At 38.1% G+C, this 23,704-nt stretch overlaps 1 protein-coding gene across 1 annotated transcript in view; it reads right to left on the reverse strand.

Annotated features, from left to right (window-relative positions):
- Positions 1-23,704, reverse strand: part of LOC136833481 (proclotting enzyme-like) — a 162,728-nt gene that overhangs the window by 65,793 nt on the left and 73,231 nt on the right. The window contains exon 4 of the mRNA XM_067095697.1: positions 6,508-6,843. Within this exon, the coding sequence (XP_066951798.1) occupies positions 6,508-6,843 (336 nt within the window). The remainder of the gene's footprint in view (positions 1-6,507; positions 6,844-23,704) is intronic.

Raw genomic sequence — 23,704 nt, forward strand, 5'->3', positions numbered from 1 at the left:
TTACATTCAGGTTGTTGAGAGCGCGTATAACCTCCTCGGCGAGTTGCATTCGGTTAAGTCTGAGTGCCGTTGTCACATCGATTTGCGTTCCCACCGCAGTCGAGTATGTGATGGCACTCACAATCCGGTTGCCCACCTCTCCTTCCCTGTCAAGCAACGGTGCTTCCTGCTGCTGAGACACTCGCTGTTTGGCACCACCTACCCAACAATGTCTTCCAGCATTCGCTGCAGATGTTTCCATTGCATTTACTTCACTCTGTGGAGGTGCGACGGTCGGCGGTGGAGGTGCGACAAAGGCATTCGAAGTGGAGGTGGAGGAGGTTGCGAAATAGGGGTGGCTGCAGTGAATTTTAAAAGTATCAAAAGAATGTTTTATATGTAAAAGGTGACAATGTTTTATTTTATGGAGACTGGTCAAAATGAATTATTCTTACCAGATGCAGGAGTAGCTGCGTTCTCTCCTACAGAGGTTACCCTTGCTTCGCTCAGCAGAGTAGTGTGGGTGTTAGGAGAGGCTGCAAAATATGAATGGCTGTGGTGAATTTTTAATTATAAAATGGAAAGTTTTATATGTAAAAAGAGTTGCAATATTCACATAGACTGGTGTTGCATCATATATGAAAAATTATTATTAATTATTATTATTATTATTATTATTATTATTATTATTATTATTATTATTATTATTATTACCAGAGCTGAGAGTAGTGTTCTTCCCTGCAGGAATGAGTCTCGGGTTCGATCCTTTCTGACCTCTCTCACTTCTTCTTCTTCCACCATTAGCGCTACTCTTCCTCCTACGCAATGTCTTTGCCACTGATGGTATTAATAAATCCCATGGCATTGGCTGTTCGCTACTGCTCGAGCTGTCATCACCACTGCTGGAGCTGCTGGAATTACCCATCTCTGTTGGCGGGATGTTGTGGAGTATAGCTAAGCGTTCTGTGAACTGATGTCCGTCTCGCCAAACTCATACATTATATAGCGGGACGTCACTCCTAATCAGACTCTTATCAATAAAGTGGGATTGATAACAGATAGATACCTAATCAGACTCTTATCGATAGAGTGGGATTAATAACAGATAGTTTATAACGCTTCAACTCTTATCAGTGATACACCTGTTCATGAGTCACACAGTGGGTCTAAATCATATCAGTAGCAGATACCTAATCAGACTCTTATCGATAGAGTGGGATTAATAACAGTTAGTTTATAATGGTTCAGCTCTTATCAGTCACACAGCTGTTGTTGAGTCACTCAGTGGGTCTCTCTAATATCAGTTCAAATCAGTTCGGCAAGGTGTCTCCTCCTCCTAATCAGACTCTTATCGATAAAGTGGGATTAATAACAGATAGTTTATATTGATTCAACTCATCAGTCATGCGGCAGTTGATGAGTCACGCAGTGGGTCTCTCTCATATCAGTTCGGGGGCCTTGGCACCTTTTCCCCTATTTAATACATAATTTATTTTATATATGCATGTTATTTTCTTCAGCAAAAATATAAAAATAAAATTGCATGTTATTTTCTTCTTCAAAAATATAAAAATAAAATAAATAATAATAATATTAATTGAGGACGCCAAATGACACCCTTTCTTGAGGACGCCAAATGTTCAGGACGCCAGGACGCCAAATGGCACCTTTTCCCCTACTATTGCAGTATGGTGATATGGTTATCATGTTTGGAGGGCTGCATATAGAAATGGCAGCATTCAAAATTCTGGGTGATCTCTTGAAAGACATTGGTTGGACTGGTGCTCTTGCAGAAGCAGAAATAGCCACTCCTGGAACAACAGACTCATTTATATCTGCTTCACATTTGGAGAAGACATGTATAGCCCACCAGGTGACAGCTTGCAGTTTATATCAGCTGCATAAAGCTGCCTGTATGGCATATATCCAGGAAGCAGAAGAAGAAATTGAGCTAAGCTGTGAAAGCTGGAACAGAAAACGAGAATCAGAGTGTCCCCAATTCTACCTTTGGAATCTTGTGCTTCAGCTAGAACTTCTAGTGTTTGTTTTCATCAGGTCATACCGAGAGTCTAATTTCCAATTGTACAAAGATGTGCTGCAGGAACTCATTCCTTTCTTCTTTGCCCTGGACCATGTACATTATGCCAGGTGGCTTTCAATTCATTTGAGGGACATGGAGGCTCTCCAAAATGACACATTTGATGAATTCACAAAGGGAAATTTCACTGTCCACAAAACCACGCGGTCTTTTTCCTCAATGGCTATAGACCAAGCACACGAGCAGAATAATGCTCATGTGAAAGGAGATGGGGGAGTGGTTGGCCTATTTGAAGATGATGCTCTCAGAAGGTGGACAGTGGCTGGTCCTGAAGTAAGCTGCCTGATCGTTGAATTTGAGACTAGAAGTGATGCTGATCTAAAATCTGAGGGTAAGCATCATGATGAAACTGAAACTGCAGAAAAGGTATCTTGAAATGGCTGAAAATCTGGCAAAAGTAATCAAAGAACTGGGCAACCCTTTTGAGGAAGATTCAGTGGATCTGATTGTGCTAGACAGTCATGAAATTATGGACAGCAAAATTAGTGAATCCTTGAGATCTATGAAGTGCCTTGGACAGACACAATTCACAAACTTTACTGAGAGGCCCAAGACACCCAGCAAATTCTATGAACCAGTACACAAGAACAAAATTCTATTGTTCAGTCGCAAGATGTCTACTACAGAATCCAAGGGCAAACAGTCACTGCAAACCATAAAGGATGATTGTAATCTATTCTCACGCCTCTTCATATCATGCCAGAACAGACAAAGTGATTTAAATGAATTCTTTCAACATGAAAATCAAAATTGCCCACCATCACTGGCACAGAATGGACAGATGCATCAGGGCACCAAGTCACAGCTGCTGCCTCTACTAGAACAGCATACATCAGACATCCCTGACAAAGAGCCTACTGCTGATGTTATCATAATGGATGGTGCAGCTCTTACAAATGCTCTGAGATCAACCAAGGGGTCTACATTTGAGTCTTATGCTAAAGAAGTCCTGTCCAAGATTCAGAAGCACATACAGAAGTACAAGCAAACACACATTGTATTTGATGTGTACAGGACAGACAGTATGAAAGCACAGACAAGACAAAAAAGAGGCAAGGAGTTCGCCAGAGAGTAATTAGCACAGCAAAAACTCCTGGCAATTGAGCCAGCTTCCTCAGGAATGATCACAGCAAAACTGAACTATTTGCATATTTGGCAGACACAATCATTTCATCTCAAGCAGATGATACATCATGCATAATTGTCACTAGAGGGATGCTGCACTTTGTAGCAAAGCTGAACAAGACACTGCTGGCCTACAAGGCTGCCCTCACGAAGAGGCAGATACTAGAGTCCTTTTACATGCTGCATAGGCTGCAAAGCATGAAGATATCTCAAGTGCAATCATATGTAGTACAGGCACTGACGTTGTCATCATAGCAGTATCTAGCATAGAAAAAACTGGTTTGGACAAACTATGGATTAAATTTGGTAGAGGAAAAGACATGAGGTGGATACCTATCCATGAAATTGCAGCAGCCATGAGACCAAAAGCCTCAGCCCTTCACTTTTTCCATGCATTTTGCGGGTGTGACACAGTGTCTGCCTTTCATGGAAAGGCGAAGAAGTCTGCATGGCAAACCTGGACTGTGTTTCAGCGTCCCACACCCACCTTCACCAAACTAAGTTCAACACCAGCAGCTGTAGAAGATGAAGACCTGCAAATTATTGAAGAGTCTGTGGTGCTAATGTACGACAGAAGCAGTTCACATAAAAATGTAAATGAGGCTAGACTTGATCTCTTTGCAAGAAAGCAAAGAGCTTATAATTGCATTCCCCCTACAAGGGCTGCTCTTAGAGAGCATTGCAAGAGAGCTGCCTTTCAAGCAGGGCACATTTGGTGCCAGTCTTTAGTATGTCATCCAGTTTTGCCCAGTCCAGGACACTGGGGATGGCAACAGATTGATGGCACCTGGTTTCCTTATCATTTCTATATTTACGCATCACCAGGGAAAATAATGGGTTTCAAACCAGCATTCATAGGAAAAATACTTTTACAGGGTTGGGCACCAATTTTTATAGCTGATGTAATTTCAATTTTAAGCTGAATTCTCTCTCCACCCTCCTCCACAGGTCGTATTTTCTGATTTCCAGCTGGCCAGCCTTTCATAAAGATGTAGAGTTCTTCGCTAATTTTTTCCCCAACAATTGTTTTCCATCCCACTATTTCCATCAAGCACATAATAAGCTCCTAACCGCAAAAATAAAACAACCTATTCCCATGTATACCGTTCCCAAATTATGTATTTATGCTAAGTTCCCTTTCTTTCATGACAAAAGTTTTAAAAAGAAATGTATGAATTTAATTCATCATGAATTGCCAGCTGTAAATCTGAAGTTGATCCCACGAAATCCTCTAAATATACCTCCTTTTTTCAGAGTGAAGGACAGACTGAGCCCTTCCTTGACACCCAACATTATTTATAAATATATACCTGTCCCAGATGTAGTCTGGGGACCTACGTTGGATGTACTAGGAGGCTTCTCAAGGTCCGTTTCTGCTCCCACCAAGGTGTCAGCTTCAGGACGGGTTGCACATTGTCCAATCCCGAACTATCCAATGTTCGGAACCATTCTAAGATTTGTGAATCTGCTTGGATATAAATGATTTTAAAATTATTGGATCTGCCCGTAAGGACGATGAGTTGGTGGTGTTAGAGTCGCTTCTTATAAAAACTAGTGTGCCAACACTAAACACCCAATCGTCGTCCACACAACTATTTATAGCATAATTGCCTGTTTGTTTACTCTCCACGTTCGTTATAGGTTTCTTTTCTATGTTTATTTTCTCCGTCTTTTTAGTCACTTTTTAGCTCTTGCCTTGGTAGGTGTTCCTTTCAAGTTCTTGTTTTAATTTTTGTATTTGTAAATGTTTAATATTTTTAAAGACTTTTTCCCATTGCATAAGTGACGTTTTAAGTATTTATAGTCTGTAATTTTCCAGACTTGAGGATGCGATGTGAAACGTTGGCATAATAAACTTGATCTTGTATAAGACATATATGCGTTTACCTCTTCAACCTGAGAAATATATATATATATATATATATATATATATATATATATATATATATATATATATATATATATATATATATATATTTACAGAAGGATATAACCACATGGAACTTATGGAAGACATCTCAGGCCTTTTCATACCTTCCTAGCTTCACGTTTCAAGGCCTAGCCTCATTATCAAAGCTGTAAATAAATATACATATACTGTACATTGAAACATCATGCATGACTCTGACTAAAAAAAAAATATGCTAAAAACAATTACAAAATATTCAGTTTAAAATGCGAGGAGAAAGGTATGACCATCCAAACGGAAGGAAATATACGAGTGACGCGGGGAAACGAGTAAACTCATACTAAAAGGAAAGGAGGGATGGAGACTACCGATTTTATACTGGGAGACTCGAGGATTGGCAGGTGCTGAGGAGTACGAGCCCTCGACAGAATGTTGAAATAATTATATTCAATATTTATTTTGCATTTTTTCGCATGCTTTCGAATATTAGAAAATTCCGATTACAGAACTGGGCTTCAGTACGATAGCTGACGCCGCTGTGACAATTGATGCGAATTTAGTAACCTCCGTTAGGCTCCGACATATTTCCCTGACCACATCGGGGCAAGAAAATGAATACACCGTATTCGATGTCATCACGGGGTCCAATCTATCCTTGCATTTAAAAAGGGATCCTATGGTAAGAGGATTAGTGGGTATGAGGTGACTTTTTATAGAGACAGCATTAGCAGGACAATGCTGTCGTATTAATGAATTAATTCCGGTAAAGAGAGAATCATCATGAATAAACGGAAGACTCGAATAAAAGGGCATTTTCGGGACTGTTGGAGACCTAACTTTTCGCATGATTTTATCATTAAGAAACTTATTTAGCTGTTTATAAAACAGTCTGGGAGGAAAATAATTCTCAGAGAAATAATTATATAAAATGAAATTTCTTTGTGATAGACCAGTTCGAGTTTAGGGAACAAGCCCAATGGAGGAGCGTGTTTAAGGAGTTTAACTTGAAATTGAAACTACAGAAGCTATAAAAATTCTTACCTAAGTTGTAAAGGTCTTTTTTCTAAAAACAGTGGTATGGAAGCTAATAGCATCACGTGATACCATATTGTCCAGGAAGGGGAGTTGCTTATTATTCTCATACTCTATTGTAAATCTTTTATTGGGGTGGAGGCCGAGTTAGCAACTTCCAAGAACGCCTCGGCCTGTTCTCTGTTCCTGAACAGGAGAAAGGTATCATCCACATACCGACTGTAAAATAATGGGTGGTAAGCCAAAGGGCAATTGTCCAACCATTGCTCCTCTAGATGACACATAAAAATATTTGCAAAAACGGGTCCCAATGGGCTTCCATGGCCATCCCATCAATCTGAAAATAAGCAAGATGTTCTCTTACCACAGTACAATCTGGTGACAATTGAAGTCGCGTTAGCAGGAGGCGAACTCGTGTGCGTCAAAGTTGAAGACTGATTCTCTGATGTTCCCATTGAGGATGAAATATTGGTTTCTGTTGCAGTTATGGTCTCCACTGCAGTTGCAGTTGCTGTTACAGTTGTCAGTTCCACTGTAGTTGTAGCTGTTGTTATGATTGTTATTTCCACTGAAGTTGTAGGTTCTGCAGTAGATATTGTTTTCAGAGATGATGTGGCTTCTGTGGCAATTGTATCTTCTGCTGAAGTTTTAACGGAAGAACTGCTAGACTCGGTAGCTGACTCAGGTTTTGTCAATGATGCTGTTCACAGAAATAAGAATAAATTCAAAACTTGTAGAAAATATGTAGAAGAGAATCACAGAACAGGTGAGATAAGACGGACTGGAAATTTTACTGGAGTAGTCGGAAAGATTTTTGGAATTGGAATCTAATTATTATCAAGGAGACAAGTGAAACAGAATTTTCCATCTTCAGTGCGCTTTAGAAAGTAAATTAGAGAGAGCTGCGCATAGCAGTCTATGTGAAGGCCAGTCGCGCCGAGTGAACAGCAATAGCAATTACTCTCCCTGGAATAAAGAACTTATACATAAGGGGATTTGTAAGTGCCTTATACTCTACTCTGTGCATTTTACCAATTTGCATTGTGGACCATGTTCAGTAAATCATAGAAAAGTTTGCAAATTCTAGAACTTTGAAACCATAAAGAGACTTTTTAATTCGTAGACAACAGATTCTATGGGTGTTGGGAACACTGAAATATTTTCTGATCCTAAGTGAATGAGCGGTCTCTGGAAGATTAGATCAGTAAAGGACTCATAAGTAGAATTTTATTCTTAGAGGACATATAAAATGACTGTCATTGACCATTTACTGATGAAAATAGAAATGATCAGCCATCATCTTGAGGAACAACTCTACCTAGTCATTAAGTTGTAAGTCACACCCTCCCTGTTTGCGTAATACCTACTCTAAGGAAAAGACACTTTTCCTGAATGATACGTTGAGATGGCAACCTGCGAGCTGGTAAGTTCTACCAGTCTTCTGAGCAGAAACCCCACCACCGAAACACATGCAAAACCCTGGATGGACAAGCACGCACTATCCATCCTCAACTCATCCTCTACCCATGCAAACAAAATATAAAAAAACAAACCTTAGAACAACATGCAGCGAAATCTTCTTCATTTATTTGAACAAGACATCATTCTACTCAACTGTGAGATGATCTCAAATAAACAAAAAAGAAATTCTTTTAAAGAGCTGATGAGATTTAACCTCTCCCGCGGAAATTTCTGCAGCAATAGGTTGTAACTCTCTGCCTAAGCATCTTTTGTTCGATAAGAACTTTGTTAGGATCAGTAGGCCCAGTTTGTCAGTACTTGAAAATGACACTATCACATTTTTCTGAGGTTTTCACAAGCTTAGAAATTATAAAAAAAAAATTCATGAAACATAAGAACAACAGTTCACTGTGTAGTCCACTATGGACATGAAGGTTTTGTGGAGTCTGGAGAGTTTTCATTCAAGGGACTGTTTTATAAGGGAGCTGAAAGGCTTTTCAAAGGGAGATCCAGGAGTCTTCCGTACATGAATACTCAGACATGGTTATATACTCACTCATACAGATACTGATGCAGAGCACACACACACACACACACACACACACACACACACACACACACACACACACACATATATATATATATATATATATATATATATATATATATATATATATATATATATATATATATATATATATATATATATATATATATATATATATATATATATATACATACACACACACATACATATGTTTGTATATGTACAGATATAAACATTTTATAGTATATATTTTACGAACACACAGTACACACACACACACACACACACACACACACACACACACACACACACATATATATATATATATATATATATATATATATATATATATATATATATATATATGTATATATATATATATATATATATATATATATATTATATATATATTTTATATATATTATAATTTATGCACACACAAACACATACACACACAAAACATACACACACACACACACACACACACACACACATATATATATATATATATATATATATATATATATATATATATATATATATATATATATATATATATATATATATGTGTGTGTGTGTGTATGTATATATGTATATATATATATATATATATATATATATATATATATATATATATATATATATATATATATATATACAATTATATAAACATTTTATACTATATTATAATTTATGCACATATACTGTATGTATATATATATATATATATATATATATATATATATATATATATATATATATATATATATATATATATATATATATATATATATATATATATATTGTGAGGTTTAGTACTTTTGATGGGACAATCGTTTGCCGATTGTTCCCTTGGCGGGTTGTTGCCTCCTTACTTTTTTGTTTTCTTTGCACTCTGTAGGATTTGACGTCTGTCTCGGTGTCTTCGAGATGGTCAATCAGGCTTGGAATAGCAGCTAGTCAGGTTCTCGACAGCATAGCAGCTTCTTTGAGTATTTTGGAACTGCAGGTTTTCGCTACCTATGGCCCTCTGCATTTGGAGGATGACGTTGATGGCTGAACCGTGTTCATCAGTGGAGCAGTGTTGTTCCTGTTTGACAGCAGTCTTGCTGTTGCCTTGACTCTGCCAATCATCTGTCTTTTTTGGAGATGTTCCTGTTGGCCGTCATGGGGCGGTTGTTTTCGATGATTGTATATGGCATTGTTCAAGGGTGTTCATCCTCTTCGACCTTTGTTTGGTCTCGACATCTGTGTAGATTGTCTGTTGTGTTTTTGTGCTGCACGAGGTTACAACCCTGGTATTATTTATACTGTTGTTTTGGTATTTATACTGTTGTATTGGTATTATTTATGCTGCTTTATTATTCATGATCATGTGTTGCTAAATTATTTATGCTATTTTTGTACTGTGTTTGATGCTGTTTGATCATGTTGTTTATGCTGTCTGTTTTGTTTATATTTTGTAATGTAGCCAAGGTGTTGTTCACTTATAATGATTACTGTTTTACTCTATGAAAGACAATAATGTAACATTATTGTCTTTCATAGAGTAACTTTGGTTTGGCTACATCAGTATTTATTTTGATTTGAGAACTGACTCTTGTTTTAAATTTGATGTATTTATATTTTTAATGGACTCATTATGGTAGTTAACTTTGCTGCTGGTAATCATATTTCATTGATGGTAATATTGAGTAATTTGATTTGTTTTGAACCAAACCTGACTCACTTGTAAATATGTAAATACCTTATTATAATAAATTAGTTTAAGGTCACTTTATCGTTTTGTTCAGCTCCTTCCTCCTTTGTCTGCCTTAATTTCTGCCAGTCATTCCAGTCCCGTATTTTTTTATTTAAGAACCTGCTGAACTGACTGTTCGGTTCATTATAATATATATATATATATATATATATATATATATATATATATATATATATATATATATATATATATATATATATATATATATATATATACATATACATATATATATATATATATATATATATATATATATATATATATATATATATATATATATATATATATATATATATATATATATATATATATATATATATATATATATATATATATATATATATATATTTCGTGTGCAGTGGCATAGCCGTTATATACGACACGTATGCTGATGGACAACTAAGATTTGCTCTTTTTGTGTATATTTATTTCCCGACGTTTCATAATTTTCATATATAACTGCATCTTCAAGGGCTCTAAAATAGATAAAAACAGCACATAATTAGCATAAAACTCAAACATGAAAATATTTACACTTAAAATTATACATTAAAAAAACCAAGATATACTGTATTAAAATTCACAAACTATTGGACCAACCTTCCACCAGAGTAAAAGAAACGGAAGTGGAAGGAAACTGAAAAATAAGAAAAGAAGAAAAAACACCTCAAGACAAGAAAAGGGGATTGGCTGTTGCCTGCGTGTTTATTGGGGGAACCAGTTGTTTGATCAGTAAGGACTCTAAAATGGGTCATTCCTGTCCTGGGTGTTGGGTGTTTGTCCGATGATTTTAAAATCTTTATTTTCAATGTATGTTTTACAGATTTTAGCGTGAGCTCTTATACTGGAATGTTCCGGGTTTGTGATTCTACTGCCTGTCCGGAAACTGACCCCTCTATGACAGTCGATGCGCACCTTCAGGAGCCTCCGTGTGGATCCCACATAAATCCCCGAGTTACACCTGGGGCAAGTATATTTGTATACCACACAAGAGGACATGGAAGGGCACAGACGATCCTTGAACTTGAACAGAGAGCGGATGGTTAAGAGATTTTTCGGAATCAGGTTAACTTTTATAGCAGGAAAATGATCTTGTATTACCTGAGTGAATTTTTTTTAAAAGAACTATCACAGACATAGGTGAAGCTGGGATTAAATTCCAGTTTTGGTACAGTAGGATATTTTACTGGCGGGGAGAAGGAATTGTTTAGTAATTTTCGGCAAATCTTATCTGTTTATACATTATTCCACAGAGCTTTATGGCTTACTACTAACTGGGACATGTTTCACAAGGAATATATATTCTTGGCAAACTATTTTAAAAACAACTGTTTTCCTGCTAATTATGTCAATAAAACTTGCCGAAAATTAGTAACAATTCCTTCTCCCCGCCAGTAAAATATCCTACTGTACCAAAACTGGAATTCAATCCCAGCTTCACCTATGTCTGTGACAGTTCTTTTTAAAAAAATTCACTCAGGTAACGCAAGATCATTTTCCTGCGATAAAAGTTAACCTGATTCCGAAAAATCTCTTAACCATCCGCTCTCTGTTCAAGTTCAAGGATCGTCTGTGCCCTTTCATGTCTTCTTGTGTGGTATACAAATATACTTGCTCCAGGTGTAACTCGGGGATTTATGTGGGATCCACACGGAGGCTCCTGAAGGTGCGCATCGACTGTCATAGAGGGGTCAGTTTCCGGACAGGCAGTAAAATCACAAACCCGGAACATTCCAGTATAAGAGCTCACGCTAAAATCTGTAAAACATACATTGAAAATAAAGATTTTAAAATCATCGGACAAACACCCAACACCCAGGACAGGAATGACCCATTTTAGAGTCCTTACTGATCAAACAACTGGTTCCCCCAATAAACACGCAGGCAACAGCCAATCCCCTTTTCTTGTCTTGAGGTGTTTTTTCTTCTTTTCTTATTTTTCAGTTTCCTTCCACTTCCGTTTCTTTTACTCTGGTGGAAGGTTGGTCCAATAGTTTGTGAATTTTAATACAGTATATCTTGGTTTTTTTTAATGTATAATTTTAAGTGTAAAAAATTTTCATGTTTGAGTTTTATGCTAATTATGTGCTGTTTTTATCTATTTTAGAGCCCTCGAAGATGTAATTATATATGAAAATTACGAAACGTCGGGAAATAAATATGTACAAGAGCAAATCTTAATTGTCCATCAGCATACGTGTTTTATACACACACACACACACACACACACACACATATATATATATATATATATATATATATATATATATATATATATATATAAATATATAAATATTTTACACTATACTATATTTTATGTATATATATGTATATGTGCGTGAGTGTATAACTGAATCACGAAAATATGGAACGTGATGAATATATAAATAAAGACAAAATCCACGAAGGAGAGAGAAACACTGGAGTGCTGCGAGGCCTTTCGACTGTCATCCTTTACTTAGTAGACTGAAAAGATATAAAAATAAGTTTACTGTTTATATATATAATATATATATATATATATATATATATATATATATATATATATATATATATATATATATATATATATATGTATATATATATATATATATATATATATATATATATATATATATATATATATATATATATATACGTAGATTTCGTTGAATTTATGGCATTTTCATTGTTGATCAGCTTCCTATTAGCATGACAATATTTTCCGAATCTTCTGCGCTCTAACAGATTTAGTTCATGGACACAAAAACGAAGGTTAACACTTTGTTACATTTTCCATGTTTTCTCTAGTTCTTGATTTAAATTCTGGATCTAATCTTCGTTTTTGTGTCCCTCAACTAAATTAGGGAGAACTTAGAAGTTTCAGAAAATATTGTCAAACTAATAAGAAGTTGATCAACATTCTAAAAAGCCAGAGAATTCAACGAAATCTATATAAAGAAAAAAAATTTGTCTCAGGAGCATATATATATATATATATATATATATATATATATATATATATATATATATATATATATATATATATATATATATATATATATATATATATATATATATATATATATATATATATATATATATATATATATATATATATATATATATATATATATATATATATATATATATATATATATATATATATATATATATATATATATATATATATATATATATATATATATATATATATATATATATATATATATATACATATATATATATATATATATATATATATATATATATATATATATATATATATATATATATACGTATTTCCCTGGGTTTATGGTATTTTTACAGGCCGGCAACGGAAACTTTATTTAATTGGCCTTGGAGTTCTGACTTGCGTAAAGGGAAATCGTAAAAAAATAAGAAAAAGGGGAAATTTAGGAGCTGAAAGCTCTACTTCATAAGGAAATGTTATGTAAACACTAGGAATAAATTACAGAATTATATTTACAAAAGAAAGCATTTGAAGGGAAAATGGATAAGTAAATTGATAAAGGGCTTGCAATGCCTGAAGATCCTTCTACTGGAATCTTGACTAAAGGCAAGGCACAGTCCAAGATGAGTCCACTGAGAGTAGGTCCCTCTCCAAGAGAGATTTACACATTACACGCCAGTAAAGGAACAATTTAACACAGAATAAGTCTCGAGTCTGCACTGAGGGTGCCAAGGACTCGAAGAATGAATGACCACTTTACACTTGAACACAGGACATTGGATATGGCACTGGATAAACTGGCACAAAGACAGAAGTGAAATACTGGTACTCCAAACTTTCTAAAGGGTAAACAGGCGTGACTGAAAAGTCTTTACTCGCACTTTACCTTAGGGGAAGCAGGTTTCTGGCGAAGAATGACGAGGGGAGATCAACAACGATGCACGCTGTCCCTCGAGGATGACTGGAGTTGGGCGGGGGGAGAACGAAGGTCTCAGCAAATGTACCGCTCGCCCGCGTGTATGGCTGTCCCCTACGACTCCTCACAAGACTAACTGCTGCTACTGCTGTCTCTTCCTTTTAAGGGCTCCGGCCACTTTGTGCCCGTGATGCGTCATTCGCCAGGTGGTCAGCGATTCCGTTGCCTCTTCCCCGGTCCTGCGAAGGTAAGACAATTCAGCAGCTTAATCTGCCTTTAGAAAGGCTGTTTTAAGCAGCTTAGTTGGGCTAAGCTTCTTAAGGGAGTGGCATTTAGTTTCCTCTCCTTGCCCCTCTTTATCCGTGTCATCTCAATATCTGTTCCAGGTAAAAAGAAGGACAGATCGAAATGTTGATAACCGTGCTCTGATTTCTAGGTCAAATACGATCGGCCATGCGGTTCTCAATAAACAAAGGGTAAATTAGGTGTGGGGAGGCGCATTGTACAGCAACTTCTTGTAATTTTTAATAGCTCCCCACGGAAGATAACATACGAGCCTTCATTCGGGCTTGTATGTTGATATCCAAGAAGTCGGCACAGCTGGTTTACTTTACTCTTCTCCCAACAAGAAATGGAAAAGCTTTTACTTTACTCTATCCCCACTCAAAATGGAAAATACTTCCACCACATTAATATTAAACCACTTTAACATGGCCCATTAATTTCTTCAAATTTACGGTATACATTACTTTAAGATTACGAGGACAAGATAATTTTGAGGCAGGAGGCAAAATTTAAGAATTAATTTACATATAAGTTCCTTAATTCTAAATAAACAAGGCATGCGGTTAGTATATGCCTTGAAGAGGCAGTGTAAATGATAACACAGCTTTTATTTTTGTAAATGACATCCCCTTTACATGATATTGTAATGACGATACGTAATTCGCCAACTCGACGGTTGATGGCTGACCCTTACACAGGATTTTAACAGTGGTGGGCGAGCGAGAGTATTGGCGAGTTTTAATTCGCTAACTTTAAACCACGCTAATTTTATGCGTCCACTGCCCATAACTCGAGTACAGGCTATAAATAGATACTCGCTCAATGTTATGACGGGATAAGCAGACAAAAGACGAGGGGTCTGGGGACAAAACAGAGTTCTTAGTAGAAAGGAGAAAAAAAAATAACAAAAGGAAAATGAACAGGATGTTACGATTGAAAGCGTGACCACATACTGAAGGCGGGACATGCCTCTCGGATTTTACGAAGGGGGCATTTAAAATCACAAGGGCAGGAGTCTATAACTCGCAATTCATTAAAACAGAAAAATAAACAAATAAATAAAAGAGTAAATGATGTTGGCAGAAAAGCCAAGGGTAATAGAGTGAGGTATTTATTGTGTTATGCGGGAATTTATCATCCTTCACCAATAAATTATGGCCCGGACTATCTCTCAGCCCCAGGGCTGGAAAAGGGAACCCAAAGAGCGCGACTCCTTCAGGAAGAGCTGACACGCATGCCCTGTGCCAAGGTAGGGGCACAAGGGCGTGCCACTTCCCACTCTGTTATTCTCAATGATTTATGCATTTTGAGGGGAATGGTATCCCGTATTTAATTGCCTCTTATGGTGATAATTTAAGAAAAGATTAATAGATCAGGATAAGGGATAGAAGTTCCAGAGGAACAGAAGAAGATAGTAGAGGGCCTTGACATCCTCTTCTGGATTAGAGGTGCCAAGACCTTCGAAAGATGAAATGGTGGCACAGGCGCCAGGGGAGCTCTAGAGCCCTTTGTAAACTACCTGGAAATTCCCACGCCCGTGATAATTCTGCTGCGAACCCTTCCTACTTGGACAGTTGTCCTCGGCGGGGAAGCGGAGGGCCCGAGACTGGAGGGCAGCATGGAGTGCCACCTGGGCCAGCTGCTGCTACAGCTGACGCAGGAGTTTTCAGCGCTAGTTCTACCATGATTCGTCGCAACTCTTGTAGTTCATCGGCCAAGTGAGAGATGGCAGAATCCTGACTCGCAATTGCGTTGGCGACGGACTGAGGCAGAGAGGAGACGGTCGGGGGCAGCGTGAGAGGCTCGTAGGTATCAATGGCCAGCTCAGGCACGGGTTGCAAGGCTGTACCTTTAGGTGAACTTCCGCTGTGGTCGAGAGGAATTGTCTCTCTTACTGACACTGGTGGCGGTGCCAGGCCGGGAGAAGAGAGGGGGTCCTGAGTTGGATCCCTTGAATGGAGATCGGGGTTGTGCTCTGGCACTGGCACTAAGTCAGAGTCAGGCACCATCAGAGGTTTCTTGTGCTCGTCAGTCAGGACGGACGGAGCTTGTCACTGCTTGGTGCATGCAAGTGGCACTGGCAGGAATTTGGCATCTCCGGGAGGGAGATCTGATTGGGGCCTTGGTACTGGCACTGAGGCAGGGCCGGGCACTGGAATTGGATCGGGAACCGATTAAGGGGGCCACTGTACATCGTACTCAGGTAGCACTGGTAGGGACTGCACATCCTCCTGGTACCCAGGGGGCGCCAGTCTTGACTGAGGGAGAAGCGGGGAAGGATTACTCACACCTGAGGAATGAGTTGGTCACCCTTGTGCCAACTGTCTAAAGATTGCAAGGCAGCAAGGCTTTGCTGTCCAAGTGTTTAGCACTCATCCTCATCCCACATCAGGATCAATGGATGGATGAGAGGTAGGGAGGAATGAGATCTCGTGGAGGGGCTTGGACTAGCCGAGGGAGTGCTAACTTGGGCGTCGGCAGCAACTTGTCTCGCTTGCTTGATCTCGGGTTCCTTCTCCTTGAGGGCTAGCTCATGTCATCGTTCTTCCTCTCTCGCATGTCTTTCTTCTTCCTTCAGGAGCTTAACCCTTAAGGGACGGCATAATTTATCAATGTGCAGCACCCTAGAACTGGAAAACTTTGAGGTCGGCAAAATAAAAAAAAAATCACATCAATGGAAAGAGAATGACACGTACATTCACAGTATATAAATAAAAAAATTCTAAAAAATTCTCCCTACCTTCCACGAGTTGAAAATGACTATTTACAACCCCTTGTGGGGCCTCATTTACAAGACAATCGTAAATTTTACCAACTTTTATGTTTTTTCTAATAAATAAAATTTTTGGATTTTGTAAAATTATTATTACTGCTCACACAATATCAAAACAGATAAGAAATGAAAGCAGTAAACATTTTTTTGCATATTTGTCGTAAAATATTCATGTAAGTTTACGAGAAGGAAGATTCAGTAACTTTTTTTTTACTTTTACATGCTTTTTCCAATATTTCTTTCCAATTTTCTTTGTAAAATTACATTTACAACTGATCTACTATCGTAAAAGACAAAAACAAAAGACAACAACCCTTTGTATATTTACAAGCAAATTTACAAAAGGACTCATGTGAGAGAGAGAGATGCAGTACCTTTCCCCTTGAAGTCACAAGCATTACTGATACTGGCCTAACTCTCACGTCTGTATAAAAGTTTCCATTAGTGAATTTATAGCATATAGAAGTAGTGGCACCTTTGTTTCAAATCATTATTACCATAACAGTGGTGCATAATTCTGCTTCACACTGAAGCTCAATCCGTCCACCTCCACAAACCTGTTTTACCTCACACTGAAGCTCAATCTGCCCACTGGAGGAGTTCCGTTCTCTTGAGCCCTGCACTCTTGTGTTCTTTGAGGGGCATGTTGCTTCGGAGTCAGACAGTGCAGGAACTGTCATGGGAGCTGGCACTTCTTCAAATGGCACTCAGGGTGTGTGTTCCAGAGAACTCAAGATTCTTGCAGTGAACGAGGATAACGTGCACACAGATGGTACCAGCTATAGTGCAGAAGTTATAGGTTCAATCAACCATCAATCAATCAAAATATATGGCCCTTCGAGGTGCCTTGTGTGGCGTGGGGAGTGTTCCATAGAACTCTCATTTAATCAATACTGGCACTCAGTGTGAGAGGGGTAACCCTTGTCGGGGGGCTACTACAGAACTCACTGCTGTTGTGCTAATTAAAATAGCTCATCATGAGTGTGTTCAATCAAGGTTCAATCCAGAGGGTCCCATCATGAGCATGTTCATCAATCAATCAAGGGGGCTCGTCATGAGCATGTTCATCAGTCAGTCAAAGGGGGGCCTCATCATGAGCAAGTTCATCAATCAATCAAGGCAGCTCATCATGAGCGTATTCATCGATCAATAATCAATCAAAATAATAGGGGGTAATTCTCAATGGAGTTTTAGTAATGAGAGACACATAAATTATTATTGGGTGTGGCTTACTCATGGTTGGGGGTTTTAACTTCAGTTTTGCCTCTTTGTCATACAAGTAAAATATGACCTATATGATGAATGAATGAGATGAATGAAATGAGTGAATGATCATTTTGGTAGGAGAGTGTAACGGAATTTCCAAGTCTTGTGCGGGGAGTTTTGGAACTTTAGCGAACAATACGACACTTTTTGTTCAATCTCTCAGCAGAATGGGCTTCTGCGCATGCTCACCTCATTCAGAGCATGTGCAGCTCTTCTGTCTCAACCTGTATCCGCCTTCTGAGATGCCCAGAGTCTCATACTAATTTCAAGAAAACGACTCTCGCTACCTCAGTGCGGTGCACATATGCGAAATCAATTCAGCAACCTTCAACGCGAAATTTCTACTCATGTGAATGAAATGGGGAATTCGATATTAGCAAGACCGAGTGTATCCCTAACTCCTTAACTGGTTACTCAGAGTATATTCAAGTCTAGACGTCCTGTTGTTCCTAACTGTGGTTGCCAGATTTGGTATTCCTATCTATTCAGACTCCAAATTGTCTGAAACACTTATGAGAGAATCAGTCACACTTTCCCTTCTGTTAACACTTCACTGCACTGCCTAGCTAAGTCCTATCACTTAATACATGCAATTCGCTAACAAGCAATAGCAGCAAACTCATGTGTGAATGGCAACTCTCTGCCTGGTGGCAGATAGAACTTCACACACTTTCGGTCGCATGCAATTTACTCTGGTTAGTATAATTTCCCTTTCATGAATGTTTCTATCAATGGTATGACATGAAATGAAATACTTACGCTATGTACCTTTCTGTCTGATTGTATGTGCATGATGGCTCTTCACAAGAAAATCAGGTTCTTCTCAATCTTGCAATATTCCTCTAGGAAATACTAATTAGACATTGCCAATGCAATCTTTTGCAATGTTATGCAATGCACAAGATATATCCTGGCAAGGTCTCCAGATGCTAGATGTGAATGCGGGGCCTTGAGTTTACTGGCACAGGGGGTGGGGAGGTCATATTCAACCATGCTTCCACACATAGCAATATCATTCAATCAATCAATTATACAAGTAATTATAAGAGTACATCATAAGAGTATATCTCCAAATAATGACAAGAATGTATTGACAATTAGTTCAAGGTTGTGGAGGGCCACTAGGGTCCTGATACATTACAGCAATGGTTGATACTTGAGAAAATACTTGATAACAATTACAAAAAAAGGGGGACAACACACGAGCAGAATGTGAGCCTGCAATACTGTGGGGAGACTGACGGAATACGTGAATTACGTCTATGGATGAGGTGGCCTTCTTGGCACTCGATGCAGGAAGATTCTACAAGAGCATGCCCATCTTAGCAGGCGTGATGGGAGCATACAATCAGGGTTGAGTTGGTTCACAGCATCAGGTTTGATCTGCAATGATACAGTCAAGAGATTACCTGATGAATGGATTTTGACACTGAGGAGGGTTTTGCTGAAGGCAGGGGATTCCTCTCATAAATATTCACAAAACACAATGATAACTCTTAATCAATGCAAAAAATTATAATCAACAAACAGGTCGCTATATCACTCTAGGTATGGAAAGGAAGGTATGATGAAAATTAGTAATAGAAGAAGGAAAGGTGACCTGCAATCTCCACGTCTCACATTACCTTATCCTCAAGGACGTCTCCTTGGGCTATTGATGACTGACAATGGCACTTGGGAGGTGGGGGGAAGCAAAACTGTGATTGGCAGACACTAGGTCAAGAGGTAAAGAGGTGAAGGAGTGAGGCTTTGTTGCCTCTCATCATCTGAATCTCAAGTCATTCTCTCATGGGTGCTGGTCAGCAGCTCCCTTTTATAGTCTCTGATCCACAGGTCACAGATGCATGATAGGAGTTGAAGCCATGCGGTTCCCACGGTTACAGATGCGTGATGGGAGGTAGGCCCATGCAGTCCCCATGTGGCATCACACCTTAATTTGGTGCCAATCCTTGGAAGGTGGGATCTGTCTGCCCCCCAACATTCTCCTTGCTATTGGTGTCCTCTGGTTATGCTGGTGGCTGTTAATCCACTAATCCCAATGCCAAAATCATTTGAGAAAGAAGAGAGAACGAGAATCACTGTTTCCCGTAAAAGGGGGATTAAGAGCTGAGGGGGGGTTGCTTTAGACAAGGACTAGGGGAAATTCCAAATCTGGGGGCGTGTCTGGTTAACCTGACAAACAGCTCTCTGTTCTCTTTGATTATTCGTTTTATTCTAATTTGAGGTGAGTGGGCTGACTTTGTATGAGTTATACAGATGCAATCATGCTGTCTGCATAATCTTGTAGAAATATATATATATATATATATATATATATATATATATATATATATATATATATATATATATATATATATATATATATATATATATATAAATACATACATACTGTATCTCTTCTTTTTCTTTCTGCTTGATGTATTTCATTACCAGTTATAGTACAGTAGTGTACATATCCTTTAATAAAATGTGGAAAAATCATATATGTAACAACACAAAACAAAACAAGTTTCAACAAGTTCATGACGCCAGTGAAAGAGTGAGTACCTATGCAGATACCCTACCACACAATTAAATCATAAGCATAATAACACAAAAACAAAACAAGCTCTAGCATGTCAGACAACTACCTAGCCCTCTTCAGCCATACAACACTGCATCCCCACCCCCTCCCAGCCAGGGAAACTGCTCCCAAACTCCACCCACCTTCCAAAACAACCCCTTCTCTAAGTGAGCTCCTCTACAAAGTCTCACTTTCCCTCCTTTCCTAAGGCACCATGTCATAGAGCCTATACCCCACCTTGGAAACTTCTCCAGACCCCCCACCCCCAAAACCTTTTCTCAGTCTATTCATTAGTATAAGCAATGTTACCAGCATTTTCCTGAGGCTGTGCAGCATTGCCAACCATCTGAGAGCAGGTTTTCATTTCTTTTGACATTTATAAATATAATATCTTTGGGGCCTTGGTCCCAGGGACAAGTGTGTTGGATAATATCGAGTTCCAGATAATGGAGATCTAGATAATTGAAGGATTAGTGATATACATATATCTACATGTATATATATATATATATATATATATATATATATATATATATATATATATATATATATATAATATAGATATATATATATAAATATTTATATATATGTGAATTTTTTTATATTTGTATGTTTTAGAAATCCAAACCACTTGATCAATCTAGATAAAATTTGGCATGTGGCCATCATTTGACCCAACTTAGATAATATGGTAGGTTTCAAGCCTGTATCCCCCTCCACTTCCCCTTCCCTCATCCCCCTTCCCCCTTCCCTTTGTAACTTATGAGGTAAATAAACTCTACAGGTTTATCATACATCACTTCATGTACTCGATACAACAGAAATATATTATTGAAAATGCTATTCTTTCCTGTGATTAATAACTCTGTATCAAGGTTTATGCTTAGGTTTAGTGGCAGTCTGCTTTGGTTTAGTTGAGGTGTGTGTTTAGGTTTAGTGGAGATGTGTTTAGATTTAGCATGGGGTTTGCTTAGGTTTAGCAGGGGGTGTGTTTGGGTTTAGCAGGGGGGGGGGATAAATTGGATAGTCACCAAAGTAATATCTAGATAACATGGACACTCACCACAGTAATACTTAGGTAAAAGGGACGGTTAGCACAGTAATTCATGGGTAAAAGGGACAGTCAGCACAGTAATACTTGGGGAACAGTTACCACAGTAATGTCTGGATAAAATGGCCAGTCACCACATTAATACCTGGATAAAATGGACAGTCACCACAATAATAAGTGGATAAAAGGGACAGTCAGCATAGTAATAACTGGATAGAAGGGACAGACAGCACAATAATACCTGGATAAATGGGGCAATCACCACAGTAATGCCATCTGGATAAAATGGACAGTCACCACAGTAATACTTGGATAAAGGGACAGACAGTACAGTAATACCTGGAAAAACAGAACAGAAACCACTGTAATATCTGGATAAAGGGGGCAGTCACCACAGTAATACCTGGATAAAAGGGACAGTCAGCACAGAAACACCTGAATAAAAGGGACAGTCACCACAGTAATACCTGGGTGAAAGGGACAGTCACCACAGTAATACCTGGAGAAAGGGACAGTCACCACAGTAATATCTGGATACGTGGGACAGTCCGAACAGTAATACCTGAATAAAAAAGGACAGTCAGTACAGTAATACCTGGATAAATGAGTCAGTCAGCATAGTAACATCTGGATAAATGGGGCAGTCACCACAGTAATACCTGGGTAAAAGTGACAGTCGGTACAGTAATACCTGGATAAATGGGACAGTCAGTACAGTAATAACTGGATAAAAGGGACAGTCACAGCAGTAATACCTGGATAACTGGGACAGTCACAGCAGTAATACCTGTATAACTGGGACGGTCAGTACAGTAATAATTGGATAAATGGGACAGTCAGCACAGTAATGCCTGGCTAAATGGGACAGTCAATACAGTAATACCTGGATGAAAGGGACAGTCAGCACAGTAATACCTGGATAAATGGGTCAGTCAGCATAGCAATATCTGGATAAATGGGGCAGTCACCACAGTAATACCTGGATAAAAGGGACAGTCAGTACAGTAATACCTGGATAAATGAGACAGTCAGTATAGTAATACCTGGATAAAAGGGACAGTCATCACAGTAATACCTGGATAACAGGACAGTCACAGCAGTAATACCTGGATAAATGGGGCAGTCAGTACAGTAATACTTGGATAGAATGGACAGTCAGTACAGTAATGCCTGAATAAATGGGACAGTCAGTAAAGTAATACCTGGATAAAAGGGACTATCAGAGCAGTAAATACCTGGATGAATGGGACAATCACCACAGTAATATCTGGGTAAATGGGACAATCACCACAGTAATATGTGGATAAAAAGACAGTCAGCACAGTAATTCCTGAATAAAGGGGACATTTATCACAGTAATACCTGGATGAATGGGACAGTTAGAACAGTAATATCTGTTTAGGTACTAAATGTACTAGTATAAAATAAATTAGATTGAATAATGGAGATTTTCATAGTATGGCAGCCATACTGGTCCTCCATCTTGGACTTTGTGAGTATATAATCACTTCAGTATAATGCAGATATGCTAATTTGGCTTTCAGATCCCCCAAATAAGGCGTTAGGTACCAGCATTACTTATCTAGTTTGAATAATGAAGAGTAACGGACATTATTTTAAGGATTTAGGGGCTATTATAGTAGCCATCTTGGAAATCAGACCTTTTGCATGGTCAGATTGTGGTAGACTTTTGATATGTATTAAGCACACCTGATACTACAATAAACAGCTGGGAAACCTTTTGTAGCAATTTTTGTGGGGTAAGGTGCTTTTTTTCATAAATGCAGCCAACTATAAGTGATATGAATCAAGGAGGAAAGATTTGCAGTATATTTTATGTTTAGATATGAAACCTCACGTTATTGATAAGTTGTTTAAGGGATCACTGGTTGCCTTTAAGAGTGTTCAGTTGTAATTTTGTTACAGGAGTTCAGGTATCTGGCTGTAAGTGATTAGGTAAGTTTTGAACTCTATATTTAATAAG

The sequence above is a fragment of the Macrobrachium rosenbergii genome, chromosome 51 (assembly GCF_040412425.1).
Source record: "Macrobrachium rosenbergii isolate ZJJX-2024 chromosome 51, ASM4041242v1, whole genome shotgun sequence".
In the NCBI taxonomy this organism is placed as follows: Eukaryota; Metazoa; Arthropoda; class Malacostraca; order Decapoda; family Palaemonidae; genus Macrobrachium; species Macrobrachium rosenbergii.